The sequence below is a fragment of the Sturnus vulgaris genome, chromosome Z (genome assembly GCF_052056855.1).
Source record: "Sturnus vulgaris isolate bStuVul1 chromosome Z, bStuVul1.hap1, whole genome shotgun sequence".
Taxonomy (NCBI): Eukaryota; Metazoa; Chordata; class Aves; order Passeriformes; family Sturnidae; genus Sturnus; species Sturnus vulgaris.
The window spans coordinates 60,962,710-60,982,917 of NC_142283.1; the positions used below are offsets into that span (position 1 = coordinate 60,962,710).

At 36.1% G+C, this 20,208-nt stretch overlaps 1 protein-coding gene across 3 annotated transcripts in view; it reads right to left on the bottom strand.

Annotated features, from left to right (window-relative positions):
* Positions 1-3,038: 3,038 nt before the first annotated feature.
* Positions 3,039-20,208, bottom strand: part of SREK1 (splicing regulatory glutamic acid and lysine rich protein 1) — a 36,755-nt gene continuing 19,585 nt past the window's right edge. For all 3 annotated transcript variants that reach the window (XM_014881399.2, XM_088157206.1, XM_088157205.1), the window contains 5 exons: positions 18,727-18,846; positions 15,959-16,486; positions 10,907-11,002; positions 10,295-10,430; positions 3,039-9,253 (listed from right to left, as the gene is read on the bottom strand). In XM_014881399.2, coding sequence (XP_014736885.1) covers positions 9,104-9,253; positions 10,295-10,430; positions 10,907-11,002; positions 15,959-16,486; positions 18,727-18,846 — 1,030 coding nt within the window. In that variant the 3' untranslated portion in view covers positions 3,039-9,103. The remainder of the gene's footprint in view (positions 9,254-10,294; positions 10,431-10,906; positions 11,003-15,958; positions 16,487-18,726; positions 18,847-20,208) is intronic.

Sequence of the window (20,208 nt, forward strand, 5' to 3'; positions counted from 1 at the left end):
TCTCCTTAGATTAAATGAAAGCATTTTCCTGCTGTCAGGCATTCTAATTTACTTCCCCCCACCAAAATAAATAGTTCAAACAAATACATTTCATATATTAATTAAATGTTAAAGGCAAACTTCCAACATACATCAGCCTTAGTCCCCGAGTGTTGGTCCAAGGCACCAGGTAATGGACTGGGCGTAACATCAAATCAAAACAAACCTCTTTCAGATATGACTAAAAAGGCCCTGCCACCTGCACACGGATTATCGCCTATTAATCTGTAAATTGGTACAGCACATTCCAGTGCATTTTGGCAGATTACTACTGCATTAGAGTACAAAATTAGCAGTGGTAGTGTACTAAAAATAGTGGTGCTTTGCAGTAGGCTTGCAACAAAGCCTGCAGTACACTCAGTGTCTAAATATGTAGTATCTCAAACACTACCTGAAATCCTACTGTGATAGCTCAGAGGGGGTGCTCGAGCACTGAGTTTTTTATCACTGCAGTGCAGCTTAGCTTAAATTCCAGAAGATGCTCTTCCTACATCAGGTGTCACACTTATACATAATGAAATTCCAGGAATGATTCTGGCTTAAATATTTTTGTTTCTCTACTGTAATGCCCTCAACAATCCTCCAGGGGCTTGAAGCTTTCTTGGAGGTTTGTCTCTTGGGTCACATAACTAGCCGGTGTTCTCAGCAATAAGGGTAAACACTTTCAAAATAATGTACTGCTACAGCAAAGCCAAGAATGTGATCTGGAAATTCTTAGTGATACACAGAACCATATTTAAAAAGGACGATTTCTGGCTTGATTCAAAGTATTGTGCTGGAAAAGGTGTCTTTTTAACAGCAGCATAGTGATCCAAAAGCAAAAATACCATGAGCTTTCTGAAAAGCTTGTGTTAAAGATTATAAATTCAGAGTAGTAAATCTAAGTTTCTATATAAGCACTAAATCAGAAATCTGCCTAAGCATCCATGTAAGAGCAAGGTCCCGTTGCAAATTACTTTAATTCCTCTAACATTGCAACCACTACAGAGATTAATTCTTTGTGATTTACATATCTGGCCTTCCAATCCGTCTCTAAGATGCCTCAATTCATAGTTCATAGTATACAAGATCACACCTTCATAATATAAAATGGAATTTGGAGACTGAACTATGAACAGTACTCACCCTGTCCCCAAACCCAAAACTCCTCCTCCACCCAAACATTGCCACAGCTTCCAAGTAGCTAAGCACCAAGCAGCTGCAAGTTTACATGGTATAAATAATCTTCATATCCAGAGATGTTTATCACTAATGTTAGGCATTTTATATCTCAAAAGTCTGCCCACAAGTCAGAAGATGAATCAACAGTGGTACCAGCAGACTTGGATATTTACTCCTCACTCACCTCTTTGTAAAAGGAGACAAATCAGGAATGAGCCTTGACTGCTTTTATGTAGCTCTTAAAAACTATGATCTGGAAAGCTGACACAGCTTCTAAAACAATAATTCTTATCTTTATGGTCTTTATAGATCTCTAGTCGTCTCTCCTGATAAAAAGCAAAACGGCAAAACTTGCTAATCTTATAGGCAGAGGATGACAGAAGCCAAGGAACATCACTTCAAAAGGGATATACTACTCTCTCCACTTGCAGTTATAAGCTGCTGTTGGAATACTTACAGATCTGACAGAAGAAAGTTATTTTAAAATAAGTAATAGGATTTGTCTTTTATTATCGCCTACTGAAATACAACAGTTCTTACAACCATAAACTTCCCAAGGTAAAAATGATCAAAAGGAATCTGATTTACTAGAATGAATTAAATTATGCAATACTTGGCTACCATTTTTCATCTAGCCATAAAAGCACCACAAATGCCCATTTCTAATACATTCAGTGCAATGCAATGACCCGGGTCTAACACCTTCTTCCCTCACTAAATTCTGAAATATATTTCCAGTTAATTAATGACACTTTGTTTGAACAGCGTACTCCAAATTCTGATATAAAATTAGAAAAGTGAAAAACAGAGTATTACAGTGCCTTGCTATGTGTCCCACGTTATCTGAGAAATAGCTCTAAAAAGTGGCCTCCAGTTCCCCCAGGCTCATACCATAATATATAGCTGTCATTTATCCATTCTCTTTGGAACCAAACAACAAAACAAATGTATCACAATTCTGAGGATCTTAGTGAATGAAATTATCTCATTGACACAAATGAAATTTGGATAGATTAATTAACAGATTTGCATTTACAATTACCATGAGTACCCCTCACCATCTTATGTAGAAGCTGGCCCCTCTCCTCTGTAACATATCATTTTGAACCACTGAAAAGTTACCTTAATGTGTTTCTCAGATCTGTTTTTCCCTGCTTTCACAGAGAGGAACAGCATGGTGAAATGCACTTCTCGAGACCAGAGATGTGGTGACTAAATCACCTGTGGTGAGTATATCAGTAGGAGCTAAGCCAGCCATGAGTCTCATTATAGACATGACCAAAAATCAATACTAGTGAGCAAGTTCGTCTGTTGAGAAGCACATCTCAAACCTTCGCTCCCTAATCATTGCTATTCAGACTCTTACAAATTATACAGAACAATTGAGAAAGCTTAGGCATTGAGAAGTAAATTTTAGTATGAAAACATCCATGGCAATAAATTGATAGATACTGCTAGTATCAGAAGCTCTGCCTGAACTCCCAATTCCTACTTTGACATTCTATACAGTGACATTTATTAATTTACTGTTTGAAAGTGAGACACTCTCTGATGAAACTGTAGTAGTTTCCTGAGCAGAAGAAAATCCCCTCCTCAGAGAAAAGATTCAAAAGACTCTTCTGTAACTGAACAGTGATGACATAATCAATTACTTAACCCCTTATCAACTTTTCTGTAACACTCTTTTTAGTATCAGTTCAACAGACTTAGCCTCAAAGCATTTGAATCTGGGGCAGATAAAGCCTATAAAAGAAAAAAGAAAAAAACAGAGAAGAGAGAACTGTACAGTCATGCGTTATATCTCATTTAAATTTAGTGGAAGTGAGTTTATGACACCATTAGAACTTTGAAACATGGTTTATTTATGAAAAGAACAGCAATGTAACAGCATTTAACATCTCTTTACGTGTACCATTTCCATAGTTGCTTCATTAATGCAAAAATATACTCTACCAACATAGCACAAGTTTGGTTACCTGCTAATTAAACGTAAAATACCTACATTATTAACAAAAACATCAAACTTAGAGAAGGAAACTAATATTTTTGCTGTGGTGCTTAGGTTTCTCAGTATACCTGAATCCAGACTGTGTGCAATTTGTGTGCAACAAATTAGATGCAGCTCTTGTATCAGTTGGGAAAATACCAGAAAGGAGCCACTGATAGGCCACATAATCTGTGAATGTTAAATTCCTCTCTTGATCTTTCTGGGCCAAATCAGTCACTCCTTTGATTATTATGTAAATGACTGCTTTTCAATGTAGCAATTTCTAAGTGGCCCATGATTTACTCATCAGTGCAGCCGAAGTTCTAAATCTTTACACTAAGGAAAGAACAGAGCAACAGCTTCTTCTAAGAAAGCCGGTTAACTGGCAGCCTCACTAAGGATATCAAGAACTACATGAAAGGGAGATGAAATAATTCTTTTACCATTGCTGATAGCCTTTCAGGCCAAAAGAGACACATACAGCCTTTTCAATGGAAAAAGAGTAATTTCATTAACAACTAGTATAGAATACACTTTGTACACCAAAAATTTCTGATCTCACATCAAATTTGTCAACAGATGAATGCAACAAATGTTACAAATTAAAAAAAAAAAAGTGTAAGCGGAAACTTTCCAGAATAGCACAAAGATCTAAAAAACTAATTTTTGCTGTCCATATTCTCCTGTATTAAGCTCAACAATCTTAAAACTGACTTGTCATGGCGAAAAAAAAAAAAAAAAGCCCTTTTGGCTAGTAAGAATTTACATGGTCAGAAAACAAAAAAGCTGAAGTTGGTAGATAGCTTCTCAACTAAACAATAATTACTTAATTACTAAACAATTAGTTAAACAATACAGAATTGAAGTGTTAACAGCTGCATCTCCTCAAACTAGAGGGTGAGTAGCTGCCTCCACATATTGAGAAGTTTATTAAGCTGTATTACATTGATGAAAATAGAAAAGAAACCCTTGTGCTAACATGCTCACATCTTGCAATACAACTTACCTACAAATGAGGAAGTCTTGAATTAAAAATAAACACTGCATGCCATGACATTTTTTAAGTCTGAAATTAAACAGATGAAAGTGTGGTTCTTTTACATGAAAAAAACCAATCCTTTTGTACAGTGCTTTTAGTTTTCAATATAATTTTAATTATACTTTTCAGCATATAAAAATAAAGCTAAACTACAAGCCGAAGAACTTCATGTATTAGGAAACAAATTAAATTTCAGATTCTCTTCAGGCACTAACACTTAATGATATCTACACATATTCAATTCTCCACACTCCATTCTCTGGTGAGAAAACCACATCCCTCCGACCTAAGTGTCTATTGATTGACATAATTTTAGCCATTTACAGATTTCAGCATTTATGCCACTAAGTCAAATCGTCACTTTCAAAATTATGCTGACATCAAAGGTAGTATCTGATTGCTATAAAATGGAAAGTACCACGTGGCATATGCCTCAGATAATGATTCAGAATTCACATCTTTAAGATTGCTTTACCACCATAATGCTATTATCGCACTAACATTTACAAAATTCAAGATTATTATGTCTGTATTTTTTCTCTAACTATACATGGGCTCTGATCTTGTTTCATTACAAGTGATGCAGAGATGCTTCAGACCTAGAAGTAGACAATACAAGAAGTAGACCATTACAACATTACTGTTTCCAAGGGTCATACTCATCTATGAAAAATAACCAAATAAGGACTAGCAACACAATATGCATACAATAATATATAACATACAGAGCAGGCTTTCCTTATTATCTCTTAGTCAAAACAAACAAACAAACAAAAACAAACAAACAAAAACACAAACAAAACTCCCCACATTTCTCTAATCTAGTAACTATTACAAGACACCAGTACCAGCTAAGGGTAAAAGAGAGAAGCTACTATGTAATAGATCTGAAGAGTTTCAAGGTAATTTCAGGTATCGACTTAGATGTAACTGGGGCTGAGAATGCAGCAAGCAATGCAAAGCATGTTACAGATTACAAATTCAACTTCATTAAGTTTGTGGATGCCACAGCCCTGGCAGCATTCTAAGCCAGGTTGGACAGGGACCTGGTCTAGTGGAGTGTCCCTGCCCATGGCAGCAGCGGGTGGAACTAAATGATTTTTTAGGTCCCTTCCAACCTCAAAACATTCTATGATTCTATGATAATACTGCACAGTATTATTAGTATGTGAGTGATATATCCTAAATGGGTGAAAGAAATTCTACTTTGCTGTCACTTGTCAGAAAGAAGTAAGCCTTTGAAATACCAGCAGCATAAATGCCACTGGAGTGGCCACAGCTCATTTCAAAAATCTAAGCTGCGCTTATGTTGCTATCAGTCTGTTAATATAAAGCTAGTTCAGACCTATCTATCTACCTAAAACTGCCATAAAAAAAATAGCAAGTAATTACTGAATAGGCAAAACGCACATATGACCCATTTCCCAAGTATTCTTCACATATTTCTAGTTTCTAACCAAGTGCTTTTATAACCCCTAATTCCAACATAAGAAAACTAAGAATTCTTTACATACCCATATATATTATTGGTGCTTGCAAACAAAATTCCATGCCTCATACCTCTGTAAATCCATTGACTTTGATGAAATGATCTAAGCCACAGTCACCTCTATTTTGAGCTTGACATCCTGTTTGATCCAACCAAGTCGTTCTCTTCTGCTACCTTCTTCTTTCAGAATGCAAAGAAAAATCCTGTCTACTGTCCAGAACCCTCTTGAGAAATGCCTATGGGCACTAATGGAAGCTTATGTTTATGTGCTTCATGTGATCTTAGCAAAATGGCAACATATAACCACTCTTCTGAGCAATGCACATTTTCAAGTAAGGGCTAATTCATATGAAACTACAAGTAAAACAATACAGCTACCATGAACCACACTGTTCTCAAAACTTCTACCCAAATTGATCCCATTCACAAAGTGCAAAACCAAATGATCTAACACAGCAGCTCAGTACATAAGCTTGTTAATGATGAAGGCAATGGACTTCCCATGGAAGATGGACACATTCAGTGGATGATGCACTCAATCCTGTACAAGCAGGCTAGAACTTCATTACTGTGCTATGCTACCAGTTTGTAAGTCAGCCACCCTTTGCAGAGATAAGCATATTATACAGCAATAGCTCTCCAGGAGTGGCTTTTTAGGAACACCTGTTAAGAAGGAACAGATCCTAACTATGTCACAGATCTGCACAGTATTTACAAAACAAACCAGAAAATGCAGTATTTGCAAGAAAATATTACTTTGGGAGGGGAGGAAATGTGTGTGTTTTGTGGCTGATTGCTTTGGTTGTTTTTTTTACCTTAACAAAAATCAACCAACAAAACGAACCGAAGTGAAACCCTAAAAACCCCAAGACACTTTTTGTAAGGGAACCATAATTAACATACAATAAAACAATATGTTGCATATAGCCTCACACATGTGATAAGATAGCCAGTTAAGGCTGCCATCCATAACTATTATCTTCCAAAGGCATGTTCCTCTAAATGTACACAATCCTTAACATATTTTATAACTGATACATCATAGAGCTATGCTATTTCAGGACAACAAAACTCAAAAAACCAAACTAATACCAGCTAAAACATGATACATTGAAAGAATTTTAGTTCTTCCCAACAGAGAAATTTAGCTTTTCAAAGAAAACATGAATAATTTTTTCACTAATATCCATATTTTAAATGAAAGCAGCTCTACGAGTAAGACCAGATGGTCTAAAAATATTCCTTTAATAAGCATGTACCAGCAGAAACATCCCTCTAAAATACTTATTTTATTAGTGAAATGGTACCAAAGATAACAAGTATACAAACAATCTCTTTGCTCTATGCTACTTACACATCATAAATAACTGTTGTTGCAAGACACAATCTTTCACAGTCTTCCTGTAAGCATATAGATTTTTTTATTCTTTTAGCAGAATTAGCCGTTTACTAGCCAACAGCATGTGGCTTAAACATCACAAAAATGGTTGTTCTATACTTTACATGGTAAAGCATTTTCTGTTGTCTTAAATGTACACAGTGGCAAGATTAAATCTTACAGAAAATGAGGAGTGATTAAGCAGCTTCACAATCAAACTGAATTTCATTACGATAGGAGCTGGGCAAAGTTTTCATTTCCAGTAATGTGCTTCCCTTCCAATGAAAAAATTAACAACGCAGAGGAAAAGTAAAACAAGTAGAAAGCAAACAGCTAATACATTTAGTTTTTTATTTTAACTGAAAGAAATAACACTTCCCATGAGGTAAGGCAATAAAGTAATCTGATTGCATTAAGCTGTAGTAAAAATAATCTATACGATTTTAGGTATATCTTAAAGGTGTAACTTATCTGAAATCTAACATAACCAATTAAATTGCTTCAGAGAATAAAAGCTATGTTTTGCCATGACAAAAACATTTCTGTTGTTCTCTTCTTGCATGCTTTCTCCTCAAAAAATGAAAAAACAAACAAACAAACAATCTCTACTATGTAGGCCCTATGTAAATTAGAACTTTCTTCCTCAAATTATTTATCCCCTATTTCTTTGCATGCCATTCCTATTATATTGCCCAACAGATATCAGAGAAAATAACAGAGAGGTAACAATTAAGGCCATCCAAATGTATATTAAATGTCTTAAGGGCTTTCTTTGATGCAGGTGATCAGAGCACACTCTGTATTCAGCTACTACTTTGTACAGTGGTGGTCCCCAAATTACATCTTCTCTTATTTATAAATCTCTTCTGAGAATAAAAAATAAAAGCAAAATGGAGCTTCACTATTTTAACAAGTGAATCAAACAACCATTCTGGCAAGTCACTTGCATTTTTGTCTACAGTATGGTGGTGGCAAAGTAGCAAGAGATCATATAAGATTTAGCTGAAAATGTGTAACAGCACACATACATTTCTAGAAAATATCGCATTTTAAGAAGGCACTAAAGCTTCTGCTTGTGCTCCCATATTTTTTTAACAAAACCGAAAAAAATTATTTTATTAATGGCACCTGTACTATTTTCAGCTGAACAGACACACTGCAGTACATTGCAAAACAAAGCTGTAAGTTCTGGTATCATCATATAGATGTGCTCACTTCTCTAAGGACAAAGAAAACAACAAAACAAAACAACTCCAAAATAATTCTGTAAGCTAACCTAACATCTATAACATGGCAATGCTCCTTCCAGGAACAGAAAAAGCGCATGCATTATTCAAATACTTTAAAAGAAATATTAGTTTCAGGAATATAAGTCAGAAATTATTTTAAATAATAAACCCTAAGAATCTCAAGCAATGAGCAAATGAAAAACACACTCATCTGTGAGTACTTAACGTAAGAACAGTAAAACCGTGTTTATGCTTAAATCCCCTTTCGCTACAGTTGTCATTTACAAGGAAAGAAAGTGTGTATATTTATGCACCATTTTCAAGCACATCAAACAGCACACATTAAAGTTTTTGTGGATCTTTAAACCTACAGGGCAAAACAATACAAAAGTCATCAACAAGTAGTATAATAAACGACCTTCAATGCATATCTTCAGCTTTTTTGGGGAAGTACAGGTTTACATCTTTCAGTTTCTAGTTATTTGTAACAGCTTATAGCAAAACTTAACACAAATCATTTTACAAGTACAGCCATCATGGAAATGCATGGATTTTCAGAGATGAATAGTTCTGATGGCATCAGCCTTTTCATAGTATTAACTACTGGTCTGTGCTCTCTTGCTTTACAGCAAGAAGACAACAAAGCTATCACAAGAATTGTAGGAGCTACTAGTACTATCAACACGTTCAGGTTGATTGCTTTGACATTTTCTTCCTCATTTTGGGAAATAAAATGCTTTGGATTTCATTCCTTAGCTGAATTAGAAGTCCATTCTTTGCTTTAAACCTCTTCCATTTTAATTGAGAGGTTTTCTTCATTTGGTTGACAGTTCCCGTTCTGTTGTAGCTTGACTTCATCTGTCCTTTGTGTATCTCTATGGTCTACTTCCTTGTCAGTTTCTGAATTCTGATCTTCTTTGTTATCTTTGTCCTACCAAAGATAAAAATATTTGACAACAAAATAATATTCTTAGCATTATAGGCTGTGACTTCCAACCAACCCTCGGTAATTTTATTGTTTCAATTTTTACATGTATATCTTGTCTCTGCGAATTTTAAAATAGAGGCGTAAGCTTTGCCCATTGCCTTTTATAAAAATAAGCTTTCTTTTCAGTTGGCTGAAGTTTGGCAGTCATAACAATCTGTCACCCAAGAAATTATGCCATAAAGTGATCTATTAACTACAATAAAGTAATATTTTAAATTATAGAATAAGCAGCACCATGTAACATATGAGAAACAGCTCCAGAAATAAAGATTTCACCAACATTTTTAAAATAGAACAGGACTAAATTTTTTCTTATATTTTGTCATGTATATGATGCATTTTAAGAGAGTTCTTTGGTAAGATACTTACTCAAGCATTTGAACAGTCACCTAAATCAGCTGTTTTAGAACAGCTGGATAACACTGAGCACAACAAACTACTCTTTAAAGGTGTGCTGCAATTCAAATTCTAAGATTAAACAATCTGAAGATGTTTCTTTCCTTCTATTTTGCAGGGGAAAATCCTATACCAATCTTACACAGCTTTACTCCTATAGAATCCAATATATAGACCAGGACCAATTCAATGAGGTGGAGTTTGAACTGCATAGTGAGAGTTTATTTAGAAAGTAATTTTTTCAGTTTGACAGTCAAGTCATCCCTGAGCACTACTTGTCAGTCAACGATCTGCCTGCTCGTAAAAGTAGGGAGCCAGGCAAGTCCTAATATAGGGCATACAACACAAAATAGAAACAAGGTGTACCTGTAACCTAAGCACACAAACTCCTACAGGTCAACTGAAGCACAAATATGTAGACTTAAACTGGCCTACTAACCCCAACTAGCAAATACTAAACTCAAATGGCACTAATTTGGTAAGGAAAGGGAGAAAAAGAAGGAAGCAGTAAAAGAAAGAAAAAGCAGAGAGAGAATTTCAATAATGGCTTTACTTCATTCTGCTGATCACTTGGTCACATAAACTTACCTTTAAAGTAGTGGTACTTTTATCAGATTTCTCCTTTCCCTCTTTTTCTTTACTACTTTTTTTCTTGGAAGTGGAGCGTTCTCTTTCTCTTCTTTCATTATTTGTATCTCTCTCTCTTTTTTTATCTTTCTTGTTTCTGTTTCAGAAATTTTTTATTCAAATTAAGATTTGATCTACAACAAACTTCAAACCATTCGACCACAAACTAAATCCCCAGCATGGACTTTCAAAAAACTTCCCAAAATTTAACAAAAAAAAACCCTTTGCAAAGACAATGTGTTGTTTTTTTTTTTTTTTGCTAGAGAGCTAAACAGTGGAATATGACCACTACACACTACATTTGCAAAGAAAAAACCAAATTTATCTGTCAGGTGAAGGGATTTAATTGTTTTGAAGAAATTTGCAATGATGATTGATTTGAAACCATGTCATTGAAAGAATATCAGAGCTCAAATTGGTTGAAGTTTTGAGTTAGTTTTAAATTAAAACTGAATCACACTGACCAACCAAAATCATCTGAAATCATTAGTGCAAAGGCAGTAAAACAGTGAAATTACTATGAATTCTTCTTTCTTTACTGATCATTAATTTCCGTGTTTGCATCAAACTGACCTTCTTGGAGAAGGAGATCGTGAAGACTTTCTTTTTGCTGTTTTTGATGTTTTAGGAGATTTGGACGGACTTCTGCTCTTCCTTTTACGCCTTTCTCTAAAGGACCAAGAAATTCAATATCATCAAAACTCAAAAATAATAAACTCAAAGGAGATGAAAAGAGAAAACTCTTACAATGATCTAACACAACCACTGAATTTGACAGTCTATATTACCAACCAAATATGAACCGTACAAACTAAAAATTTTGTATGCTTCAGTTCAGTGGGAAAGGCAAAGCTGAAGTAGGTAAAAAAAATATGTGCCTTCCAATTTTAATCCTTATATGCTTGATAACAATGAAAACACACTGAATTTGATAATACTGTATCAGTTAAGTTTCTTTAGTAAGGAAAATAACTCAATTGAATGAAGAGCCATATTAAGACAAAAGGTATAACTTTTGAGCAATATGAATTTCAAAAGACCACTGCAACTTCAGTTCAACCAGACTTAAATTTAATTCCTAAATATATGAGCTAGAATTAGTTGGTTTGGAAGAAAACAGTGCAAAATGAAGCCCAGGTTGTTGTCAAAGTCAGAATAAGTAAGACCTACTGTTTTTCTAGTGGTCCTTGCTTAGCAAAGAGAATATCATCATTCTGTAACACATGGAAGAGCCTGATGTGTTTTGCAAAACTGCTGTTTTGCATAGCTAAATGGACTTTCCTAAAGTTGCCATTATGGAGTACAATCTTGAATACAACAAAACATGAAATAACTGGTCATTTTGTACTGAGGTTCCTGTTTAAATTAATACAAAAACTGAGCCAGTTAACATAACTGCAGAACCCATCTGTAAAAACAAGATTTTTTCTTTCATATCAACTCTTTGTAAAGCAAGAAAAGCAGATTGGAACAACAACTGAGGAAAAAGAGGGAAGTCTAAAACTTACTTCTAGATACAGCACAAAAGCTACATTTATGGATAACAGCTATTTGTGAGTATTTAAATCTTCAATATTTAGAAAAGATAAGAAATCAACACTTACTAGATAAGTAGCAAAAGAACACAGTAAATTATAGCCAGTATCATTATACAGATTGATACTCTGACAATACCCTCTACTTTGACTGTCCTGATTTTGGCGAGAATAATTTTCTTTCTAGTAACCAGAACGGTGCTGTGTTTTGGGCTCAGTATGAGAATGATGTTGATAATACACTGATATTTTAGTTGTTACTTACCCTTAAATCAAGGACTTTTGTTTCCCATGCTCTGCCAGCAAGCAGGTATGCAAGACACTGGGAGGGAGCATGGCCAGGAGAGCTGATTCAACTGGCCAAAAGTCATCGAGGGATGAACGACTGTGCAGTGCATCACTTGTTTCTCTTGGGTTTTATTCCTCTCTGTCCTTTCCATTACAATTATTATGTTACTATGATTATTTTATTTTGTTTCAATTACTAATGTGTTCTTTCCTCAACTCTCAGAGCCTGGCAGAGCACGACAAGGTTGAACAAAAAAGGGACTGGTGAGAAAACAGAAGTCAAAAAAGAACTGTCGTGGTTGAACCCCAAATGACAACTAAATCCTGAGTGGTATTTGTGCATTCTCTGCCTTCTTTTGCCCGCCTGTCCACCTCCCCAACCCACCAGGAGAGGAGAATAAGTAGGGAAAAAAGGAAAACTCCAGCACCGTACCAGCTTCTAGTAAGAAATTAAACTCTCTTTCAGTCAAAACCAAGACGGTGACCTCCTGAAGCTGCACAAGACAAGATTTCTGAACTATTTACTTCAGCAAGCTTTTGATTTATCTTTGAAAAAAAAATATAAAATGGCCTCAAAATCGTTGAGTAAATAACATAGTCACTAATCAGCTGTTCACTAGTTAACATGTATTTTATTTTGAATATCCCCACGTGGATGATCACCTTCATTGAATTGAGGATACCGGAAATTGATTATTCTCTCTCAGTGCTGCCACTTCGGCTACAGTGAGTACATTTCCACTTAATTTTGCTTTCCAGCATACATACCTGCAAACCAAGTGCTTCAGCAATTGTCTTCAAACTAGAAACTCCTTACTCATTACATTTTATTTTCAGTTTCTGCTTTTCTTATCTCAAGTTGAAGAATTGTAACTGTGTCTCACTGCATTTGCTCCCACGTCTATTACATTTGTAAATAAAAAGATTTTTGTGCACCCATTTCACTACATCTTACACAATCCTAACACAGCAAAATTTCGGAAAAAACAAGTTTTGAGTATTTTGATAGTAAACCTGTGTCTCCTAGTTATACACAGAAATAACATTCTGCATGTCATCTGGTGCTACTGGCTCTGCTAGCCTGTAAGACAGCTCCTTTTCCAACTTAACTTCTCTTCCCCTGGTCTGTCTCTTCTTTCAGCTACGAATCACAAATAACCATCTTATTTCCAGTACTTGCAAGCATGTATGTCAGCAAAGGAAGGTCAGCTGCCATCTAATTCTTAGAAAGTCCTGTATGTCCTACTCCTTCACCTCTTCTCCAAAAAGATGACTATTTGCCCAGTACTTCACATTTACATTCGTATTTTACATGATCAGCAGTGAACTGCTATACTGAAATACAGGCAGATGAAATGTCTATCTGTTGAATAATCTTCACTGGAAAGGTCTGCAACTATTTCAACTATGCAATGTCCAGCACCCAAGAAAGACCCCTCATGTAACCCAACCTACTCATAATTACTTTTCAGAGAACAATGACATTACTGGGGTTGGAAGAAATGCCCAAAGATCACTTAGTCCAACCTATCCCCTCCCCACCTTACAAGAGGGTCCATCAGAGTAGGTTATTCAAGGTCATATCCAGTCAGATTTTTGGAGGAGACAATCTCTTGAGGTGACTGATTCCAGTTTGCGAAGTAAAACCACAATTTCAACACTAGGAAAGAAACCCAAACCTTTATTTCCCGTAGGTCAATATGTACCTGTCACCTCTTAATTGTCACAGGCCCCCACTGGCTCTCTCTTCTCCATGCTCTTATCATATATTCATACATATTGGTAAGATGCTCCTCAGCCTTCTCTCTTCCAAGCTAAACAATCCCAGATTCCTCAGTAGTCCCTTGTATGAAGGAAGCTCCAAGCCCTTTATCAGCCTTATGGCCCTTTACTGGAGCCATTCCAGTACATCTGCATGTCTCTTGTATTGGAAAGCCCAGAACAGGCTTCTAAATCTGTCATCACCAGAAGAGGGAAAGAATTACCTTTCTTGACGTACTCACAAACATTGCTGGCCTTCTGGGCTGCAAGAACCTGCCAGCCAGCCTTCCAGCCAGTGAATCGCCATTCTATACTGGTGCAATGGCATTATCCCTACTCGAGTGTAAGACTTATCCTTTCTCTTTGTTCAATTCCACGAGATGACTATCAGTCAATTTCTCCAATCTGCTGAGGTTTCTCTAAATGGTAGATCAGCCTCCCCCCACAGCTGGTTCTCTGTTGTTTGCAAAGGTAGAGAGGATGCACTCTGTCCCACTGTCTAAGGCCCTGATAACGACATTCACCAGTAGTAGCCTCTACACACAAAAACACTGTAAATCCATACTAAAAACTGTATTTTCTCATCTTCCAGCTTCAAAAGAACACTGGCCTTGTCTAACAATATCTGTATTACCATACTGAAGTACAGTTTTGTACTTTGACTGCACTAGAAGAAGTGCACTAATTTTTACACGAATTCTTTGCTCAAGTACATGATACTGGAACCTTCCCATAGTGCTTTCTTAACTAGTAAGATTCCTAAGGGGGAGCAAAATTATTGCAAACTAGAGTATAAGCTTTTGATAGCACCCAGCTAACTAACCAAACTTGCAATTTGGCACTATGAATATGGTTTTCCACCAAGGTTCCTATATAAGCTACATATTGTGAAGCCCTTACATATTTTTCTGGACTTATCCAATTCAACACTCTGAGGCCTATGGGCTGAAAAAAACGGTTTCAAAGCTGACAGAAGTATATCTGTGTGGACCTTCCATTCATTTAAATAGGATGCTGCATATGCTAAAGGAAGAAACAGTATTTTGCCCATAAACCTCGTAACACAATGTTCAGAAACCATTACCCTTTTTTGCCTTCTATGAACTCTGAACCGATGAATTTTGAGGACTACAGGAATTCTGCTTTTGTCTAGTGAAATTATTACAATAGGTAGAAGTTGTCACATGAATTCAGCACTTCATTATCTCAAGGTTAGGGATATAATTTGGTATGTAAATCTGATACAATACTACTGAACTCCCTAATTCCTGATCTAACAGAAAGGACCTTATCCACCAATGCTTCTAAACTTAACTTAGCTGCAATGGTTTTAGAATACGCCTGAGTTCGCTTACACATTGATTATAATCTCACAGCATCTCCCCTCAGAGCCAGAACCAATAGGTACATTAACTTTACTGTTTTCCTGCTTACCGTCAGCAGCGTTAAGAAATGTTACTTTCAACTTACACCTGGCCATCTAGTCAGATAAACAACATATGTGTCTCTTCCAACTGAGATACATTCACCTTGTGAAAAGCTAGCCAGCCAAGTGACAAGCTTCTTCCTGCACTTCAGTAGCCACCCAGCCAAAGAGAGGCAAGTATTAGCAAACCACTGTGTGCAAGATCTACAGACCAAAATGCTGCAGTATGTAAGTAATGAAAGAACTATGTAACAGTGACATAAACTTTCATCAGGGCAAAGCTGATGTGTGTGATGTTGGTCAGAACTTTTGGCTGCCTGTAACATACAGAAATGGCACAAGAATCATCTCATTACTGTCCTCAAGGTTTATATAATATGGTTGTGTGAAAGTCAAGCACCAGCAGCCCAACAAGAAACTCTGTTCTATCACGTGTCATACCGAACTTTATATACAGATGTTACTTTAAAGGAAAACCTATAAAACAGAAATAATACAAATTTATTTAGCAAGAGACATGGTGATATCAATACATAAAAATTAGGACGGTGCCTCACTGATCTGAAAAGTGAAAAAAAAATAAAAAAAAACAAGCATGAAAAATTCTAAACAAACCTGCTGGAGCTACGAGATCTTCTTGAAGAGCTATAGCTTCTTGGGGGTGTTCTGGATCTCTTATCTTTCTTCTTTTTATCATCTCTCTCCTTTTCTCGCTCCTTCTCCTTATCCCCATCTTTTTCCTTTTCTTTGTCTCTGTCCTTTTCTTTGTCCCCTCCTTTGTCCTTATCTCCCTCCCTGTCCTTAATCTTCTCTCTGTCCTTCTCTCCTTCTTTCTCAGGATCTTCTTTTTCTTTGTTCTGATCTACCTCTTCCTTGTCTTTTTCCTTATCTCTCTCTTTTTCCTTTTCCTTGTCTCTATCTTTATCCTTGTCCCTATCCCTGTCTTTGTCTCGGGCTCTCTCTCTATCTTTGCTTCGCTCTTTATCTCTCTCCTTGTCCTTCTCCCTATTTCTCTCTTTATCTCGCTCTCTTTCCCTGTCTTTGTCTCGATCCCTATCCTTCTCCTTGTCTCGGTCTCTGTCTTTCTCTTTTTCTTTGGCCTTTTCTTTTTCCTTGATCTTTTCTTTGTCTCTTTTCTTGTCCCTGTGAAAAGCCAAACACAAACCCATTAATTCATCTTTGAACTTTCCAATTAAAATTACAACTAACTTTTTAGTAAACATCAAGATAAAGTGTGCATCTCTGTAGAAAAATAGTAATTCTTCAATATTTTAATTTTTCACCCCTGTTTAAAATGAGAGAAAGCTATATATAGCTAGGAAATACACAGCTATATACAGCTAGCCAAAATTTGGAAACCAAACTGGAGAAGGGAAGGCCAAAATCAAATTAAAACACTATCTTCCAAGTGATGTTCCTATGTATGGAGAGAATATTTCTCTTGACCTCACAGTTATGTAATTATATATATATAAATTTTCTATATTTTGTCAAGAGACAAACTTTACAGTCTGTAAATCCACTCTTTAATAAAAATGTATCCACATAAAATGGTGTTCAGATTAATCACTGCCAATAATGACAGCTGACTAACAGAAGTCTTTATATTCTACAGTTTTCTCTCACACAGATATCCTTGAACTGCTTGGAAGTCCAACAACACTTAATACACAGAAATAAAAAGAAAACATGGACAAAATGTCACTGTATTCCCTTAAAAGGCAAATATAAGATCAAAACTCAATCAAGACAATTCAACCATTCGCAATGTCATTAGGAATTTGAAAATTACTGAAAAATGCTGATACAATAAAAACAGCAGAAAGGCAAACAGCTTCTTTGGGACAGGAAGTATGATACATGTTCATAAAAAGAACAGTAAGGAAAATTCCATCTGATGTTCAAGTCATCAAGTCAAACAAAAACTATTTAGCTAACATCTTTAGTAGGAAGATTACATTTTAGTATAGGACTACTTGAAAATGCAAGACTCTGTCTTTCCTTTCTACCACAGAGACACATAATGAAAGAACAATTGTTCAGAGAGAGAAAGAGGTAGAGGAGAAATTGATTAGGAGGCCTTATTGTGTCAAGAAGAATCAGACTGACAGAAGTTACCTGGTATCGGTATCTATTCTAGATTTTTACAGATTCTAAAAGAGACTCCTTCACACATGAAAGGTCCTAAGCACTCAAACTTTCCTCAAACTGAAGAAGTGTTTGTCTGTATCTTCATCTCAACTGCAAATAAACAGACTGTTGCATGATCTATGACCTGACAACTTTGATTCCCATCAGGTTCTGTCTAGTACTTTGTTAGGAGCCTCAGAGATGGAATGTAACATCATAAAGATGAAACAATGCACAGCCCCCAAAACACCAGCCTTACAGCCTCCCAAGAAATATCTTCTAGTTAAGTTATCACAGAGATTTCATGGACTTTCCCCTTCCAATGAGCAGATGTCTCTAGAAGCTCCAGAAAACAGAAACAGAATCAAAAGAATCCACCAATAAAGCCCAGCTAGCTATACAGCCTAGTTTTACTTCTACATAGGTCCACAGATCTGCAGCTCTTTCCCACAAAACCTGTCTCACAAAACAAGAGGCAGCTGCACAACCTAAGTACAAATCTCCCTTTAAATAAATCAGAGGAATTACAGAAATGAAACTAAGAACATACCAAGACTTCTATTCATAAAGCTATTTTCACAGGCACTTTTGGTTTGAGATTATTCACTACTTCCTCCCTCAAAAAATTACGTTTTGATCTTGTTAAAATTTTACAGTTTAGTGATCAGATGATCAGACATAAAAACTAATCAACTAGATAAAATACACACATATTACATCCTGAAATACATATATGCCATACAACCGACACATGCATTTATTCCTGCTGTTTGACATATGAGAAAGTTGAAGATGAGAATAAAAGGTCATGCACATGAACTTTATACATATTCTCACAATACAGGATCAAGGTCAGTCTGAATTCAACCTTCGCAATAGATACACATCAAACTAGCATTATCCATTCTTTTGTGGGTTCACAAGGTACAAAGGATACCCCCTAACTATCAGTTGTAGTCTGACAAAATTACTCTTTTCAGTCAGTTTGGATGTTAGTACAAATGTAGATGAAACTATCAAAGTTCAGGTGCCTCAGCGTGATCATTTAACCCCTGGAGGCACCATACAGGCTACAGGAAAAATAATTAACTCTATCCTAGCCAAGACCACTATACTCAGTACTAAAATTTACTTTTTCCTTTTGTCCCACAGATGAGACTCCACCCTTTATGACTGCCTAAAAGGTTTTATAATTTTTTTTCAAGAACTGTGTCTTGTGAGCTAACAGTACAATTTTGTGGAACAGAACTCACCGAGAACGAGAGCGACTTCTGGATTTCCGTCTTTCTGTAGATCTAGATCGCTTTTTCAGGGGACTTCTGGATCTGCGTCTGTCCTTGTGTCTTGAGAGAGATCTGTTGCCAGACCTACTTCTAAATTAAGAATGCCAGAAGAAGAATATTTTAATATTGAAACTTCATACAAATGAAGCCAGCCAACAAAATGACAGTATACATGTGTTGCGTCACCACATAGTATTGTATCACACCTTAAGGAATGATACCTTAATAACATACTGTTTGCAAGCATTTTTACAAATATGGATACTTCATGCACATCACCAGATGTAAATGCTCTACTTTGAAACGATTTAAGTTATACCAGTGTTTCATAATAACCTCCATGAATCTGGAAAATATAAGTTAATATAATTTACAGCAATTGTCCTTACGAAATGACACTGGATAAAATCTGATTGACACTTTCTAGCAGACTGTAATCAGTTACATTTTATTTCCTTTCCAGACCCAGTCACTTACTGAAGTCTTAGTCATCAAACAAAGATGACTTTGGCTGCAACAATCTCTTTTTGCACTGTTCTCCATCCTTACAATTTAAATTCCTAAAAAACCCTGATGATCTGTGGTGCAGCTTTTAGTCAAGTTACCTTTCCAGATAAAAGAATCTATTAGCATGGATTTTAGTTGCAATTAAAGTGCAGATACTCTGTTTTAAAAAAATGGCTTATGCAGATTTGATGAATACAGCATTTTAACTTTCTTTCCAAAATACTCCCTATTTTTGGAAGACCCTTTTCCTCAGGGAAGCAAAAATAAAAAGATGAATTTGCACATTAAGTTTCAAAAAACCCACATCATTAGATACTTTGCTTCACAAGGTACTATGAAGTTTAACTTACCACAGACAGAAAGCTCACGTATATTACTCAATAAAACCTGAAGAACTGTGAAGTACAAAAATTAATTGCTGCACCTACCTTCCACAGCTCAAGACACACAGTGTAATGGTGCCTTAGGATTTCAGCTTTTATGTTCCCATACATCCTGTAATCCTGCAATTCTTTAGTGTATAACGCCATATACAGTGTTAGCTACTACTTTCCCATTCTGGCCAGACAAAAAAATTCCTCTCTAGGCCTGGGAATCAAGGACACCTTACTTTGTCAGGCCCTGAGAAATGTACACAAAAGTAAGTTTGGGGGAGAGCAAACTTGGGGTAAATTACCTGAAGCTGTAATTGAAAGATTAAACCCCAATATGCAAATGAACCAAATTTTTAAGTGCGAAAACCATTTTAGGTGCAGCCCCTGGCAGGGGGACTTTGTCTGCCCTAAATGTACCTGAAGGCCCATCAATAAATGTAACTGCTATTTATTCTCTTAATTTTGTCTGGTCTCTGTTTTTAGGTAGTCCCAAATGGCATCACTAATATATACCAAGAAAAGAGTAAGCCATTTTTTACCTATAGCTTTGTTCTCCATATCAGCAGGGAAA